Source organism: Mirounga angustirostris, unplaced genomic scaffold (assembly GCF_029215605.1).
Source record: "Mirounga angustirostris isolate CCGP_5_RB_7025 unplaced genomic scaffold, mMirAng1.0.hap1 SCAF_10, whole genome shotgun sequence".
Taxonomy (NCBI): Eukaryota; Metazoa; Chordata; class Mammalia; order Carnivora; family Phocidae; genus Mirounga; species Mirounga angustirostris.
Window position 1 is genome coordinate 122,122,143 of NW_026991718.1, and position 17,328 is coordinate 122,139,470.

The 17,328-nt window shown below is 51.9% G+C and overlaps 1 protein-coding gene across 1 annotated transcript; it reads left to right on the top strand.

The window, feature by feature from the left end:
* The first annotated feature begins 1,282 nt into the window (after positions 1-1,282).
* On the top strand, positions 1,283-15,996 carry SGK2 (serum/glucocorticoid regulated kinase 2). The gene is made up of 12 exons (XM_045883870.2): positions 1,283-1,318; positions 1,716-1,765; positions 2,308-2,365; positions 2,568-2,651; positions 3,516-3,647; positions 4,728-4,840; positions 5,126-5,162; positions 6,169-6,255; positions 8,578-8,673; positions 9,609-9,764; positions 11,907-11,996; positions 15,832-15,996. The coding sequence occupies exons 1-12, from the start codon at positions 1,283-1,285 to the stop codon at positions 15,994-15,996; spliced, it is 1,104 nt and encodes a 367-aa protein (XP_045739826.1).
* The last annotated feature ends 1,332 nt before the right edge of the window (positions 15,997-17,328 follow it).

Below are 17,328 nucleotides of genomic sequence, written 5' to 3' on the forward strand. Positions count from 1 at the left end.
CGGCTGCTGCTGGCAGTTCTGCGCTGGGCGCTGGGGCCGGGCCGGCGCCAGGCACTAACACTTCGGCCCTTGTTGGGAGAACAGAGGGAGGCTCTCTTGTCCACGGCCTGTCCTCCGGCTCCAACTGCTGGCTCTTTCAGTGGCCTCTCCTCGGGCTGCGCAGGTACGTGGGGCCAGAGAGGCCAAGGCCCAGCCAAGGGGCCCACTGGGTCAGCCCAGGAGCAGGTGTGGCAGCATTGTGGGCCCTCGGGGGGGGGGGGGGCACGGACCCCAGGGCGCTGGCTGAAGCCGGGCTACACTTCCAATCAGGCAGCTCTGCAGCTCGTGCTCTCAGGGCCCCACAGGGCTGGGCCTTTTGGAACAGCCTGGGCTAGGGGATTCCCTCCTTTCCCCTGGGGTCACTTTGTCTGCACCCAAGAAGGCCATGGGGGTGGTTGCTCTAGGATCCTCCCTTGTAAAGACGGGTGGTTTTTATCCAGAGGGGCTAGGCTGCAGCCCAGGTCCCCCAGCGGGTCAAGGCTGTGGTCCTGGGATGTCCAGTACCTGCAGCCTCCGTGAGCAACTGAGTTCTTAGGGGGAGATCTCAGGTCTTAGCCTTGGCCTTCCAAGCAGGGGTGTGCCGTGGGCATCCTGAGCCAGGGCCCGGACACACCAACCTCCTTCACCCTGCAGGCAGGGAGCAGGAAAGACACTGTGCTCCTGGCTGCATAGACCAGCTGGTCACACTCTTCAGACAGACACTAGCCAGGCGTGGGTCTTCTCTCCAAGGCCCCCAGGGCAGCTGCCATTCTAGGGGCATTAATTAGAAGTCCATGTGGCAGGGAGATAATAGTCAACACAACACAGATCCCAGCTCAGGGCTGTCCACAGGAATTCAGGGTTGCATATGCCTGTCTGGGAGCCTGGGGAGCCCAGCCCTCCAGCCCTGGCCATCCTAGACTTTCAGAGCTGCCCTGGCTCACAGGGATCTTGCCGTACTGGCAGTCCCCAACCCTTGAAAAGATCCAGCCTGGCAGGGTTACCCTTGGCCATTCCCCCTGGCTCTCTTGAGATATCTGATTAGAGAAGCTGGGTCCAGGGTACATCAGTTCTTGTCCCTTGCTGGGGTCATTGGCCTTGTGTGGGAGATGCTCAGACTGTGGCAGGTGCACAGGGTTGGGGAGGAGTGGAGAGCGCAGCAGTGCCTAAAGCCCTAGACAGATGACACTCCTTCCCCAAAAACAGCTGTCTCATGCCTGGTCCCTCTTGTGTCCCCAGAGCCCACCTGATTGCTGCTTAGAGAATGGACTCTAGCGGGGCTGGGACCCCTAGTCCTCAGGTGAGTGGGTCTTGGTTCCCCCGCCCACCACTAGGGGGCTCACTTCCTCCACAGGGGAAATCCGTGGAAGCTCAGGCCAGCCTGATGGGCCCACCTGGAGCAGGACTGGGGGGGCAGACAGGGGTCACTGTGAGCTCACGGAAGTGGGCCGTTTGCAGGGTAAACAGGGCACAGAGGTGGGCAAGAGCTTCAAGAAGAAAATGGGGTGTTAGGAGAAGCAGATGAGATGGTGGATGGTTGGGTGGGTTGGTAGACAAGTGGAAAGAAGGAAGGAGGAAGCAGGCAGGCTAGTAGAAAAGGGAGCAGGGCCTAGGCCAAGGGAAAGTGGGGTGCTGTGCTGAGGATCCTAACACACAGTCACTGCTGATCTTACTGACTTTTCTGTAAATGTCTTTAGCCCTCAAGGGCCAATGGGAATATCAACCTGGGACCTTCAGCCAACCCAAAGTGAGTTCTGGTCTCTCGAGCAACTTTCCTCCCTGGCTCCCCTCATACCTGACTCCTCTCATACCCGGCTCCCCTCTTCTTGAGAATCAGATCCAAGTTCTCTGGTCTACCATCAAGACCCTCTGCCACCTGGGACCCAGGACCGTCCCCCAGCTTTATCTCCCACTAATTCCCCAGCCTTTGCCCATGCTGAGTCACATGCCTCAAATGCACCCTAAAGTCTGCATTGTTAGCAATTCCCCATCCTTCAGGCCCTTCTCAGGTCTGGGGGGCCAGATCTCTTGCCTTCTATGCAGTTGTGTCTGGTTTTCTCCCCAACTTGCCTGTTGGTTACTCGACTGTGGATCCCCAGGGGCAGGGGCCAGTCCTCCATGCCCTCTTGGCTGGGAGAACATGGCATGCTTCAGTGGTGAGGAGGCTTGGCTCTTGGAAAGCTCCCTCTATTCCCCAGCTTCCAAGTTAAAGAGAAGCCTGGATTTGATCTCAGGAGCCAGGTTTCCCAAGTTCACAAATGCTGACCTGTGCTCTTCCCCACCCCCCAGTGCCAGGCCCACTGACTTTGACTTCCTGAAAGTCATTGGCAAAGGGAGCTACGGGAAGGTGAGTGACACAGTGAGGTTGGGAGGCCTGGGTCTTCCCTTCCCTGGCCTCCTCCACCCTCTGCCTGTTGCTTGCATGTGCAAAGCGGGAGCTCAGAACCTGCAGAATCACGGACTCGGGGCCAGAGCCAGGGGCTGATGGAGAAATCCGAAGTTCAGAGGAGTCGGCCCCCATGGGGCCTTGCGTTTGTGCTTCTGCTCAGGTCCTGCTGGCCAAGCACAAGTCTGACGGGATGTTCTATGCAGTGAAGGTGCTGCAGAAAAAGTCCATCTTAAAGAAGAAAGAGGTACCAGAACTTGTGCTCAGGCATTTCCCAGCCTAGGGTGGTTTCCTGAGATGGGTCCCAGCTCTGAAGGACCCATGGGGCTGGGCGCGGCTGCGGTCATAGCAGACATAGGCCCAGGTGGTGCTGAGGGTGCTGACCCTTCTCAAGGAAGCTGGGCCAACTGGCTCACCCACAGGGCTTTTGGGAGGACGCCGTCCCAGCCCTCCACCTTCCCCTGGGAAATTCAGGGCTCCATGGCTGACAAGCCCTCTGCCCTGTCTAACTGCCAGCCTCCCTAGACATGAGGTGTTGGAGGCTTACTTTATACTCTCCAAAGGCCCCTCAAGCCACAGCCGTCCCGGAGTTGTGGATTCTTCAGCTGACTTGAGTCTCTTTAATCCAGCCCCCTGAGGGGGCATGGAGCAGGCCCTGAGAGAGGATTGACTATCAATCAGAGGACTCAGGCGAGGGAATTAATGTTAACAAGGACATCGTGAGGGCACATAGCACATAGGGGAGGTGGCCTGGCAGCTGGCCTCGAATGTGGGGTGCGCAGGCAGGAAAAACAGCATGAACAAAAGCATGAGTGTGGCTCCTTTTATGCAGTAATCACGTCCGCTTACCTTATCACCCCAGGGGAGGGGGACAGAGGTCTCTGACCCGGGGGCTGGAGGGGCACCTATGAGGCTGGGGATGAGGCTGACCATTCAGAATCCTGCCTGCTAGGCTCTGAGGGCACTAAGGAGCCACAGTGGGTATTTGAGCAGGGGCATGAGAAGGTCCTGGGCAGGGCAGCCCCAGGAGTGAGTGAGGCCACATGGGCTGTGCCAGGGTACAAGGGGCTGTGGCGGGTTGTGACATGGACCCCTGCCTCTGACTCCACAGCAGAACCACATCATGGCGGAGCGCAGTGTCCTGCTGAAGAATGTACAGCACCCCTTCCTGGTGGGCTTACGCTCCTCCTTCCAGACGGCTGAGAAGCTCTACTTCGTGCTCGACTATGTCAACGGGGGAGAGGTGGGTGGACCCTAGGGAGGCTTCCCTGGGCTGGGCTCTTACGTGCCCGGTGTGGACCAGATTCTGGAATGATCTCCCCTCATCCTCACAACAGACCCACTTTGTAGCTGAAAAACTCAGGCTCGGGAGGTAACTCCCTTGCTCAAGGCCGCCCAGCTTGTCCCTGACAGAGCCAGGATTTGAATGCAAGTCTGTTTGGCTCCCGGCCACAGCATTTCTTGACTGCCCGCACGCAAGGCTGCCCAGACTCACTTCAGCACACCTGGGTAAGGCCAGAGTTAGTGGAGCTCTGCGGTCAAGATTTCCAATGCCCCTTTTTTATACCACAGGCCACTGGGTGGGGGTGATTGGTCCCTGGGGTAAACAGAGACCCAAGGCCACTGGGTGACCCAGAAGCACAGTCCCCTGGTAGAGGTAAAGGCCTCTCCAAGGCCAGCAATACAGACCAAAGCAATTGGCTCACAGGCAGACCTAGGCTGGGCTCAGTTTGACAGCTCTGAGCATCTTATTGCCCCGGGGGGAGGAAAAACACATCTTTGAATGACCCAGGGCCATTGGCCGCTCTGCCAGTTATGAGCTACATGGCCTTGGGCAAGTCACCCGACCCCTCCCAGTTTCCTCTTAGGTGAAACTGGCATCGTATTTGATACTTTAAAGGTAGTCATGAGAATTAAATGAGGTAAGAGATGTGAAAGGGTCTGGCTTCAAGCCTGGAACCCGGTAGCTGCTCAGTCCATGTGAATTAACCTCTCCTGCTGACACTTTGGACACCCGCGACTGCTCTGTATGGTGGGGGCCAGCATGCCCCCCCCTTTTTTTAAGTAGGCTCCATGCCTAGCGCAGAGCCCAACATGGGGCTTGCACTCCTCACAACTCTGAGATCAAGGTGTGAGCTGAGATCAAGAGTCAGATCAGATGCTTACCCGACGGAGCCCCCCAGGTGCCCCAAGAATGCCCGTTTCCATCTGAGTACATCGCAGCTCAGAGAGCAGATGACTCGGCCAGTTGCCCCGCACCCTGCACTCTAGCAGCTGCAGCCCCCCACCCGGAGACCCTCTCTCACACCTCCTCCCCTTCCAGCTCTTCTTCCACCTGCAGCGGGAACGCCGGTTCCTGGAGCCCCGGGCCCGGTTCTACGCCGCCGAGGTGGCCAGCGCCATTGGCTACCTGCACTCCCTCAACATCATTTACAGGTGAGGCCCGCCTGTGGCTCAGCCAGGCCTGGCCCCTCCCCACAAATGCCAGGGCTTGTGTGGACCCCTAGGTCCTGGGGAACTTGGCCCTTTGTCCGAGGAGGACAGCGCAGCAGTGGGAGTAGAGTAGGAGCTTCCTTTCTGGAATCAAGTGCCCATTCTCCTTGGGCTCTCCGTCCACATCTCTGTGAGCCTCCAGGAATAGTCCTCCTGCCAGGACCCCGGGCTCCCGGCTCTCCTCACTAAGTGAGACCTCATGGTGCTCGTTTCTCTTGTTTTCTGCAGGGACCTGAAACCAGAGAACATTCTCTTGGACTGCGAGGTTGGTGTGCGTGCACGCGCGCGCGTGTGTGTGTGTGTGCGTGCGCGGGGGCGCACATAGCTGCACACGTGTGCTGTGTGCTTATGTGTGTGTGCAAGCATTGTACCTGCATGCAAGTGGGTAGGGATGCATTCGACTATGTGTGCACATACGTGTGTGTGTGTGTGTGTACGAGGTCTGTGGGGGGTAGGGGTGGAGCCAGGTAGAGGCTCTTGGACTTTGTAGTCTTTCCATGTCTTAGACTGGGTCCCCTGGAAACAGATGGAGCGTTGAGTGCAGATGGTTATTGGGGAATGCTCTTAAGAAATCCAGTTTTAAGGGGGTGGGGAGGCAGGATTGGGCAGAGGAGGAAGCCCACCTGCATTGTGGTTGCAGTTGAGGAGGCCTTGGCTGATCTTACAGGGGTGGGGAGGGCCCAAGCTGGGGCGACTCTTTAGACCCATTCCGAATTGAGGCAGGGAGGCTGGGCTTTTGTGCCCCTGCATCGACCAGTCACTGGGTGTGGATTGCCCCTGGGGAGGGGCGTAACTTTGGGTGAGGGCAATGTCCCAGAAGTGGGGGGGGGGTGAGCATGACAGCTCCTAAAGGGGGGATCTAAGCAGAGCCCCCCAGTATCCACTCACTCCATGACCTCCACCAGCCACCCACCTGCCCAGCTGCCCCAAGATATGGTTCCTTTCTGAGACGCCAGCCCTCTGTCAAGGGAGCTGCCACCACCAGTCCCCTTCAGCAAGGACATTCCTGGAGCTGCCGTGTTGTAGGGCATGGGTCTAAGTCTGTGATAAGCTGGGGTGGGGGCAGACAGTGCAATGCTATCCCCCCAGCTTGCCCCTTGTACTGCTCCTGGCATCCAGTCTAGGAGCTCTGGGTCTCTAAGTAGAGCCCATAGCCTGGGCCAGAGCCTATAGCTGACTCCGCAGCTGCTGCCCTGGGGTGAAGCATCTGGGCTTTGGGGTTAGGCCTGACCATACCTTTAGCTTAGACCACCCACCCACCTCCTCTTCAGGGACACGTGGTGCTGACGGATTTTGGCCTCTGCAAGGAAGGGGTAGAGCCTGAAGAGACCACATCCACATTCTGTGGCACCCCTGAGGTAAGCCAAACCTTGTAGGAGAGGTCAGAGGCCAGGCCATGAGTGGTTGAGCTTCAACTCCTGCTTAGAGCCAACAGATTACACCGGGGTGGGGGAGGCTCACTCCTGTCACCCAAGCCCTTGCCCTGAGCTGGCTGTGCTCTCTGCCTTGCTTTCCTCGTCCGTGTAATGGCACCAGCTCTGTGGGCTGCTAGGGAAGCTCTGCAGCAATGCAGTCCTATAGAAATAGAAATAGCCGGGGCGCCTGGGTGGCTCAGTCGTTGGGCGTCTGCCTTCGGCTTGGGTCATGATCCCAGGGTCCTGGGATCGAGCCCCGCATTGGGCTCCCTGCTCGGCGGGAGGCCTGCTTCTTCCTCTCCCACTCCCCCTGCTTATGTTCCCTCTCTCGCTGTCCCTCTCTCTCTGTCAAATAAATAAATAAAATCTTAAAAAAAAAAAAAAAGAAATAGAAATAGCCATGCAAACCATACACTCAATGTAAAGTTTCCCAGTAGCCACATTTAAAAAGTAAAAAGAAAAAGAAACAGGTGGAATTCATCTTAGTAATATATTTTAATTGACCCAATAAACACAAAATATTGTCCTTTCAACATACAATCAATATAAAATTGTTGAGATAGTTTATTCTTTTTTTTCTAACTAAGTCTTTGAAATGAGATCAATCTCCTTTCAAGTGTTTGGTAGCAGTGTGATGAGTGGCTGCCATATTGGACAGCCTGCCCTACAGGGTGAAGTCCATGTGCGACAGGAGGGCTTGGCCTGACAGTTAAGATCAGAGCTTGCAAATGTAAAATGCTGGTCTACTCCCCTCTTCCAGCTGCCAAGAGCCTGGGGGGCTAAAATCTGTGGGCCTCAGCAGTAATTCATTCATGTCTATGTGTCCTGCCAAGGCCTCCCTGGAGCCTTGTGGTGAAAACCCTTCCCTGGACTCCCACCAGTGTTGACCCTTGGACCTTGGACCCAAAGGGGTTCCCAGTTGACAGATATCTGGGTGGGGGCTGGGAGGCAGAGGCTGTCGGACAGGGAAGCTCCTCCTGATCTGAAATGGGACAGGACATTAGCTGCTCTATTGTTCTCTGCTAGAAAATCTATATCTCATATCTCAGCTGGGCCTCCTCCATTTGGTTTTGGGGCAGCTGATGGACTGCTGATCTCTCTGAGCAAGAGCCATTGTCTGTGTTTGCATATGGCAGGGTGTCCCCTGGACAGAGCTGGTCTCCCAGAGCCTGACACCCCAGCCATCCCTTCCTTGGACATTGCCAGGGTGAGGAGCAGGGCATAGGACACCCTGGATTGTGTAGGAGACATGGGGCCCCAACACGCCATCTCTTCCATAACTCTGCCACTGTTGTGTTGCCCGGAAGCACAGACAAGAGTACCCATGGTTGCTCCCATTGTTCAAGGCCTACACACATATCATATTACACCTAGATTAGCACAGAGCCTTAAAACAGCTCCCAGGGAGGGATCCTGCAACCCCATTTTATGGAGGAGGAAATCAGGGTTCTGGGAGGTTAAATGAGTCCTACATGGACTCAGGTCTGGGTGACTTCCTGCCCCTCCCACACTCACACAGTCTCTCAAAATGGCTCCATCGGTTGCTGAGACCCCTTTCCTTAGTGGCAGAGACGCCAGGCTAAGGGGTCACCAAGCCCTTGGGTTTGGCAGAAAGCACAGCTCTGCCTCGGGTCCTCTTCTTGTTGGAAGGCACAGCTCTGTGGCATGCATTCATCTGTCAATATGAGCTCACGCGTCACCACCTCTTTCCTGATTTCTACCCATCTCTCTGCCACTGAGGTTTCCAGGACAAGTATGGGCCACGTTTACTTACACTTCACCATTAGTCTCCCCAGTGCACTGTGAGTACTCACAGGGCTTTCCTGTTCCCAGGACACCAATTGGATGCTTTTGTGCAAATTAGATAAAGGCACTCCCTTGGGCACATTAATTAGAAAAAGTTACTCTATTAAACATTAATCAAGTTGCCAGATATAGCCCTATACTAGCATTATGGCTTGGTGAGTTAATCACAGCCAGGCTTACATCTCCCTATATCCTTTTGGCTGGTACTTCTGTATGGTGCCCCACTTACACAACTATACAGGGCAGTCCTGCCTGATCTCCCCTATGTCTCCAGCACGTTGGCAAAGGGTCACGCACAGAGTTGGCCTTTGGCAAAGGGATGCTGATTGAACATATGCACAGCCAAGTGAATATCACAGCAGGATCAACCCCTGGTGATCTTTTCTTCTAAGTGCCCTGCTTACAACTGGGGAGACTGAGGCCGAGTATCTTTCATATACGTGTATTTCTCCTCAACAGTACTTAGCTCCAGAAGTGCTTCGTAAAGAGCCTTATGATCGGGCAGTGGACTGGTGGTGCTTGGGGGCAGTTCTCTACGAGATGCTGCAAGGCCTGGTGAGTGGGGTATAACCATCTGCAAGGGACATGTGGCTCTGGGAAGAGATGGGGGTGGATCTCTCCCTTGTGTGGCCTCCTCAGGCTCCTCAAGGAACTGAATGAGCCATCTCTCTACTCCAACCTCGAAGAGATGATGTCAGGATTATGCATGTTTCTTTAATAGCATTAGTTCAGCACTTTACAACACACCGTCCTGCATGTTACTCCCTTAGCACCTAGAAACAGCCTTTGGAGGACTGCCACTATAGGAAACGGAGTTGTTCTTATTTACCGAGAGGGAAACTGAAGTCCAGAAAGGTCTCAGTGCTGGTAGTTTGTGGAACCAGCCCTGGGGCCAGTCCTAGGCTGCCTGCTCAGCATAGGCGTTGTGTAGACTTACCCCAGCAGAGGTGTTGCTCTGGGCTGGCTTCGCCAACAGAGCGTGCGGGATATGAAAGAACGGGCTGTGGGGAGTCAGGAAGAGGAAGAGCCAGCGGAGGAGGCAGGATGAAGAGCCTCAGGAAAGAGTGGGCTCTGGGCACGGAGTGGGGCCTGGCTCTCTTCCTGGCCCTGTGGCTTAATCTCTCTGAGCCTTGTCTTATCCAACAAATTACTACCCGTCTTCAAAGATGGCTGTGCGGCTGGGCTGGAATGATGAGGGGGAAAGGGTTCACTTTGCAAAGTGCAGAGTTGGTGCCCAAGCTGGGTTGAGAGAGCTGGGAGAGGGGGTGCTCCCGGGAGGCCCCCTCTCAGCCTTCCCAGCAGTCCTCTCCTCCGTGCTGGAAGCCGAGGTCTCTGTCTCTCTCCAGTCTGCGGCATGACCCACTGCACAAGACACAGTCTGGCTGAATCCTTCCATTACCTGGCTTTGCTCTAAGTCTCCCTGAGACCTTTCCCCACTTTAGCGTGGATGAACCTCCAGCTTCTCTCTCTCTCTCTCTCTCTCTCATCAGCCACCATTCTACAGCCAAGACATGACCCAGATGTATGAGAACATTCTGTACCAGCCACTACAGATCCCCGGGGGCCAGACTGTGGCTGCCTGCGACCTCCTGCACGGCCTTCTCCACAAGGACCAGAGGCAGCGGCTGGGCTCCAAATCAGACTTTGTAGGTGAACTGCTAGCGAGCACCGGTCCCTGATGGGGGCGCTCAGCTTCCTGCAGAAGCAGCTTAGAAGCACAGTGATGTGCATCCAGCTGCCCTCCAAAACCAGGCATTGCGAACTCCTTCGTTTGGCAATTCACAGCTGCTACTGCTTAATTGCTTCCTTCAGTCCAGTTCTTTTATTCAACCAATGTTTACTGAGCACCTACTATGTGCCAGGCATTGAGTTAGGTTCTAGCGATTCAATGGGCCTGGGTCTCTGCCCTTATTAAGTTGATCGGGGGAGGGCAGACAGCAAACAAACATTATGGTATATAATTATTGCAGAGTGTGACAAGTACCAGGAAATAAATGAACAACGAGCCAAGACAGACAATAATGGGAGGGAGTGGATTTACACTAGCATGGTGAGGGAGGTCCGCTCTGAGGAGGTGACAACACAGGGCACAGCATATGCAAAGGTCCTGTGGCAGGAACAAGAAGCGTGGTCCACTTTGGTGGGTTTTGAGCAGGGGTATGGCAAGACTCAATTTCAGTTTTAAGAAATTCCTCTGGTTTCTGTTCAGAGAGAGGACTGGACTTGGTTTTTGCCAGTGCCAGGCTGGGCATTCAGGATATAGAGATGAGTAATTCACTCTCGATTCCTGTAATGAGTTCATGGTTTCTTTTTTATTAAAGTAGTACTCGAAAAATAATCTTACATTCTCTATTCAACAAAAGATAATTTGAATTTATAAAAGGAAGACCACAGTGCTTTTCTCCCTGGAAGTTTGCTTTCTCTTCTAGCAGAGTGGTTGTGATGCATGGACAGACTACCTGGGTTCAGATCCCTCCTCCACCTTCCTAGTCCTTTCTGGTTGCAGGACCTTGGGCAAATTGCATAACTTCTCTATGTAAGCTTCAGGTTCTCCATCTGCAATAATAACCTAGCTCACAGCTGCTATAAAGATCACGTGAATTAATTTATGCAAAGCACTTAGGCCAGTGCTAAGTGTTGGTACCCATAGCCACACATGCTGGATACCATGAAGTGTAACAACATTTAGGGCATTTGCCTACCCATCCCTGGCCAGCTTAAAGAAGGGGACTTTTATTTTATTTATTTTTTATTTATTTATTCATGAGAGACAGAGAAAGGCAGAGGCAGAGGGAGAAGCAGGCTCTGTGCGGAGCAGGGAGCCCGATGTGGGACTCCCTCCCAGGACCCTGGGATCATGACCTGAGCCGAAGGCAGATGCTTAACCGACTGAGCCACCCAGGCACCCAAGAAGGGGACTTTTATGAAGACTGGTGCCCTTCTTCTAAGTGGAAATTTGCATCTTAAAAAATATGTATGATTTTTCAAATAAGGTATACATTCCCATAGATCAAAACTCAAAGGATATGAAGATAAAGTCCCTCTAGTCACCCAGTTCCTTAGTTTAAAGGCAACCATTGTTATCTGTTTCTTGGGTACTCAAGATATTTCGGATCTGGCTTTTTAAGAGGCGTGCAGGGCATGAGGTGGGGAGTGGTTACGATGTAGGGATCTGGAGAATCATTCCTTGCGAAACACAGATAGAGAGGGTCCCACTGGGACAGGAGGAGCTTGATGCTGACATTGGCTTAGATGAGGAAAGAAGTAGTGAATGAGGCCCAGGGCTGAGTCCTAAGTTCTGGGCCTCCAGGAGCCTGCAGCTTTTCTTGAGGCTTTACTTCCTTCACCTTCCTTACTGAGCTGATGTGGTCTATTTTTCTGGTTTGCATTCTAGAAGAATCAAGATGCACTGAGGCAGGTGGGTGGGGTGGCAAGATCCTCTGGGAACCCCAAAGGCAAGTTCTGCACTCTTGTTCACTGACATACCACCACAGCGTCCCATGGTGCTGGCATAGAGTAGGCGCTCGGTAAATGGTTGAGGAATAAATGAATACTATGGGGGAGAAGGGTTTGGGTTCTAGGTGTGGTGAAGGGAAGAGACCTGGCTGCAGAACAGCCCTTTGTCCCAGGAAACCAGCTGGAAGTATGAGTTACTTTCCCAGTAAAGGTTTTAGGGCTTGACAGCCAGTTGCCAATAGATTTAGAGCTCCCAGACATGGGAGGTGGGGGTGGGGTGGGGAGGAGTGCTTTGGGGAGGGCTACTTGTGATCAGCACCTTCTTCCTGCAGCTTGAGATAAAGAGCCATGTATTCTTCAGCCCCATAAACTGGGATGACTTGTACCACAAGAGGCTGACTCCACCCTTCAATCCAAATGTGGTAAGAAGTCACTGTGTTCCCAGATTCTGGATTTCGGGGGCTGGTGGGAGCTTGGAGGGGATCCGGGCCGACTCTCTTTCTATAGGTGGGAAAAGCAAGGGCCCAAGGCCACACGGTAGGTTAGAGGCAAAACAGGGTCTAGACCCCAGAAGTCCTGACTGCCGGTCCAGCTCTGTGTGATGAGCCACGCTGCCCACCCCCCTTCATTCTCAGCACCAATAACCTTCATTGGAGAGCCCTTTACACTGTTTAAAGCACCCTCTGGGGGCTCCTGGCTGGCTCAGTCAGTGGACATTGTGACTCTTGATCTCAGAGTTGAAGGTTCGAGTCCCATGTTGGGTGTAGAGATTACTTAAAAATAAAGTCTTAAAAAAATAAGTAAATAGGGGCGCCTGGGTGGCTCAGTCAGTTGGGCATCTGCCTTCAGCTCAAGTCATGATCCCAGGGTTCTGGGATCAAGCCCCACATGGGGCTCCCTGCTCAGCGGGGAGCCTGCTTCTCCCTCTCCCTCTGCCCGCTGCTCCCCCTGCTCGTGCTTTCTGTCTCTCTCACTCTCTCTGTGAGACACAGTGAGAGAGGGAACACAGCAGGGGGAGTGGGAGAGGGAGAAGCAGGCTCCCCACCGAGCAGGGAGCCCGATGCAGGGCTCAATCCCAGGACCCTGGGATCATGACCTGAGCCAAAGGCAGACGCTTAACTACTGAGCCACCCAGGCACCCAATAAATAAAATCTTTAAAAAAAATAAAACAATAAGTAAATAAACCCTTCTCTGTCACATAGCACATCCAGACAGAACCAAGCCCTGTAAAAGTTTTTTTCTCCTGATAAGCCCTGTAAAAGTTTTTTTCTCCTGATAATAAAAACGACATGTATTCATTATAGAAGGTGTGTAAAACAAGAGTTTAAAGCAGCAGGGAGGAAAAGCTTATTATCTCGCTGCCCAAGAGAAACTGCTGCTGGCATATTCCTTCCTGTCTTTCTGTGTGTTTTTACATAGGTCATACTTTATACATACAGATATCTTCTCCCCTTACCTTTCTTTTCTTGCTAGAAACAAGCTCATTATTTCCCCCAAATCATATAAAACTTTCTAAGTATCATTTTAAATGGCTACATAATATTTCAGCCCTCTGTTGGTGATATAATTTATTCAACCATGCTCCTAATGGTGAACTTTAGGTTATTTATCATTCTTTTTTTTTATCATAAAAGTACCAATGAACACCTTTAAGTGTGTATCTTTGCCTTGGGTTGATTATTTCCTAAGATGGATTCCAGGTGGGGAATTACCAGGTCAAAAGAATGTGAACATTTTTAGGTTTTTTCTTTTTTTTTTTAAATTTTAGGTGATCTCTACACCCAGTGTGGGGCTTGAACTCAAGACCCTGAGGTCAAGAGTTGCTTGCTCTCCCCAACTGAGCCAGCCAGGCACTCCCTAGGCTCTTGATTCCCACTGCCTTAACTGTGCAGTGGGGAGTAAAATCCACTTCCTGTCAACAGGATTGGCTGGAGAATTGTCATCTTCCTCTCTGCAACGGGTGCAGTTGTTACTGTTTTTATTTTTTTAAAGATTTTATTTATTTATCTGACACAGAGAGAGATAGCCAGAGAGGGAACACAAGCAGGAGGAGTGGGAGAGGGAGAAGCAGGCTTCCCACGGAGCAGGGAGCCCAATGCGGGGCTCGATCCCAGGACCCCGGGATCATGACCTGAGCCGAAGGCAGACGCTTAACGACTGAGCCGCCCAGGCGCCCCATGCAGTTGTTTCTGTTTTTAGCTTTGCAAATTTGTTAAGTAAAACATGGCATCTCATATTGTTTTAATTTCTTTTATAGTCAAGGTGGCTAGTGTTTAATTAGTGCTGTTAATTAGCGCTAATATTAATTAGCGGTGGTAGTATGCATGAAAGGAGCCCCATTTGAAGCAGACATTGGAGGTTTACTCAGCCACCTGCGAAGAGTTCAGCAGTGTCAAGCTGCTTCCATCCGTGTACTCTGCACACCTCAACATTGCCAATGTTTGCTATTTACACCTCGCCTTTCGTGAATTACCTGTGCATGAATGTCTCTTTGAGCACCAGAGTCTTGACAACAGTTGTCAGATAGGATACACTCAGTCCAGGTAGCTGAAAAGTTTCTTTATCTGGGGGTGTAAAAGACCCTGGAGAGAGAATAATATAAAAAATGCTAGACAGGTGGGTGCCTGGGTGGCTCAGTCGTTAAGCGTCTGCCTTCGGCTCGGGTCATGATCCCAGGGTCCTGGGATCGAGCCCCGCATCGGGCTCCCTGCTCCGCGGGAAGCCTGCTTCTCCCTCTCCCACTCCCCCTGCTTGTGTTCCCTCTCTCGCTGTGTCTCTCTCTGTCAAATAAATAAATAAAATCTTTAATAATAAAAAAATGCTAGACAGGGAGGTAATAGGATGCAATGAATGGACTTTAAAGTAAGACATACTGGGAGTGGATTCCTGGTTCTGTCACCTACCACTGTGAGACCTTGAATAAGTATCTTTAGCATTGATATCATTTGTAAAAAACAGAAAACATCTGTCTTGTCTAGGACCACACAGCTAACAAGAGCCAGGGCCAGGATCTACACTCTGGTCTTGGAACGCTGGTCCCTGAGCTGGGACCACTGTGCCCTGTGGCCTTTTTGAGAAGTTGGAAACCTTGGTGTTTTTGGTTCTACAACCTGAGGCTTGCATACTCAAGCGGATATGCAGACCTTTCCACTTGCTCACCTGCTCACTTCAGAAAACCCGGGGGGCCTAGTATTCTCCAGAGACTGTGCCTTCCTCACAAAGAGGCTGATTCATTTAGCTCATGCTGCCTAACAAGCCACCCCCCAAACGAGGTGGCTTAAAACAATTTTGTATTTCACTCCAATTCTGTGGGTTGGCTGGGTGAGTTTTTTTGGCCGGTGCCAGGCCAGCTGGTCTCTGCTGCGCTCTCTCATGTCTGGGATCTAGAACTGCCTCACTCAAATGCCAGGCAGTTGGCCAGCAGCTGGGGCAACTGGATTCTCCTTCTGAGGCCTCTCCTACTCTAACAGGCTTGCCTGGGCTTGTTCTCATGGTGGCCCAGGGTTCCAAGTGCAGCAGGAGAGAACAACTCCCAATGTGTGTTTCTCAAGCCTTGGCTTGCTTCACATCCGGTAACGTGCCATTGTCCCAAACAAGTCACATGGCTAACCCGTATTAAACCCATACCATATTAAAGGTATGGAGAGCTAGACTCCACCTCTGGATGGCGGATGGAGGACTTATGACCATTAAAGGTGATACACAGGTCTTTCTCCAAGATAGCAAAAGCCAGCCAGTCACTCTGCTATCATATGACCTTATTTGGTCTTCTTCATAAGGCCTATCAACACCCCAGATTGTCTTTTTGTCTATTTGTGTACATGCTCATTATCAGTCTTCTTCATAAGGCCTATCAACACCCCAGACTATCTATTTCTGTACATGCTCATTATCAGTCCTCCTACCCTCTGCATAGTATAGGCTCCATGAAAGCAGGGGCCCACTCTATTTTGTTCTCCTGTATTTCCAGTGCCATGAACAGTGCCTGGTAGGCATTCAGTAAGTGTATATTGACTAGACTTGTCAGAGGGTTGGTGTGGCGCAGGCAGGGTGCCAGGAGGTTAGAGGAATTGATATGTGGTTAGTGGGCCACGTGGAATAAGATGACTAATGCATACACATACGTAAGTGACAGGTAAAGGTGGGTGTCCACGAGGCCCTCAGAGGGGAGGCCTAACATCCCTCTCAGGGCTTGTGGGTTCCTTTGGCAGCTCTGCCCGCCGTGTTCCTATCTCACCATTGGTTTCTATTCACAGGCAGGACCTGCTGACTTGAAACACTTTGACCCCGAGTTCACCCAGGAAGCTGTTTCAAAGTCCATTGGCTGCACTCCCGACACTGTGGCCAGTAGTTCTGGGGCCTCGAGTGCATTCCTGGGATTTTCCTATGCACCAGAGGATGAGACCATCTTGGACTACTAGAAGAGAAGCACTTGTGTAGCCACTGAAGACAGCTGGTATCCCTCAGGAATTACCTTCCTTACCTTCTGCTTCTAGTAACAGAGACTCAAAGTAACAATGGCTTAAATAAGGTTACGTATATTTTTCCAGCACATAAAGGAAGAATGTTGTTAGGTGGTCCAAGGCTGGTTGGACAGGTCTTCAGATACTCAGAGGCTTTCTGCATTTCTGCTCTGCCATCCTCGGCGATTGGCTTTCAATATTAGGATTTGCCTCATTGCCACGGAGTGGTTGCTGCAGCTGGGTCACTGCTTCTGTGTCCTGGGCAAGGAAAAAGGAGGCAAGGAGGGAAGAGCAAAATAGCACCTTGACAGAGCTTCCCCAGAAGCCCCCACCAATGGCTTCTGCTCATTAGCCATCCACTCTTACCTGTGATGGAGGCTAGGATATGTGGTTTATTAGCTGGGCACATTATTACCCCTAAAAACACAGGCTCTCATACTAAGGGAGAAGGGGGAAATGTGGGGTAGGCAACCAGCATCTCTCTACCAAAGAACCTCTTGGTGTTTGGATTTTTATCTCCATGTGTAAAATGACAGAGATGTAATAAGCCTATAGGCTATTACTCAACATGCTCTAATTTTCCTCTGTTGATGGTATCTTTTTGTTGTTGTTGTGGGTGGTACTGGACATTGTTATTAGGTTTGCCTGCCTGACACCTGAACCCTTTCCTATGTCTGGGCAATCTCCTAGCTCGTGAGCCCTGATGAAGGGGAGTAATTACCTCTACTTACAGTAGCTGAAAATGCTAGATACTGACTTTCCCAGCCTCCTGTGCTGCGAGGGCCAGGCATGTGGCCCACGGATGCACCTGTGCCAGATTTTGACTCAAGGAAGGGACTAGAAGCTTTCATGTGGTAACTGTGGTAACAGTACCCACAAAACCGAGTAGGATGGATCATATTGCCTTATTTCAGTGGCAAAGTGGTCTTTTTTTCACAAACCTGTGGTTCATCAGCTACTTCAGGGTGGGCTTATTGGCTTTTTGGCTTGTGGACAAGGAGAGAACTTTAACATCAGTGTGTGCTGGCGATTTTATTGCCTTTTCCTCCTAACCCCACTCTTTCTCTTCCTTTTTATTTCTGCTCAGCTCCGTGCCCCAGGAATAACGGGGGGATGACGCTGGAAGACCATGGAAGACACACCAATGACACTAACATTGACCTACTGGAGATCCAAGCTGGGTCAGGAAAAGTTACTGTTACCCTATGACATGTGCTGAGACTTGGAAAGAAACACCCTGATTTGGTTTCCATCATAACAGCAACTGTTAACTGACAAATGTGGAACATG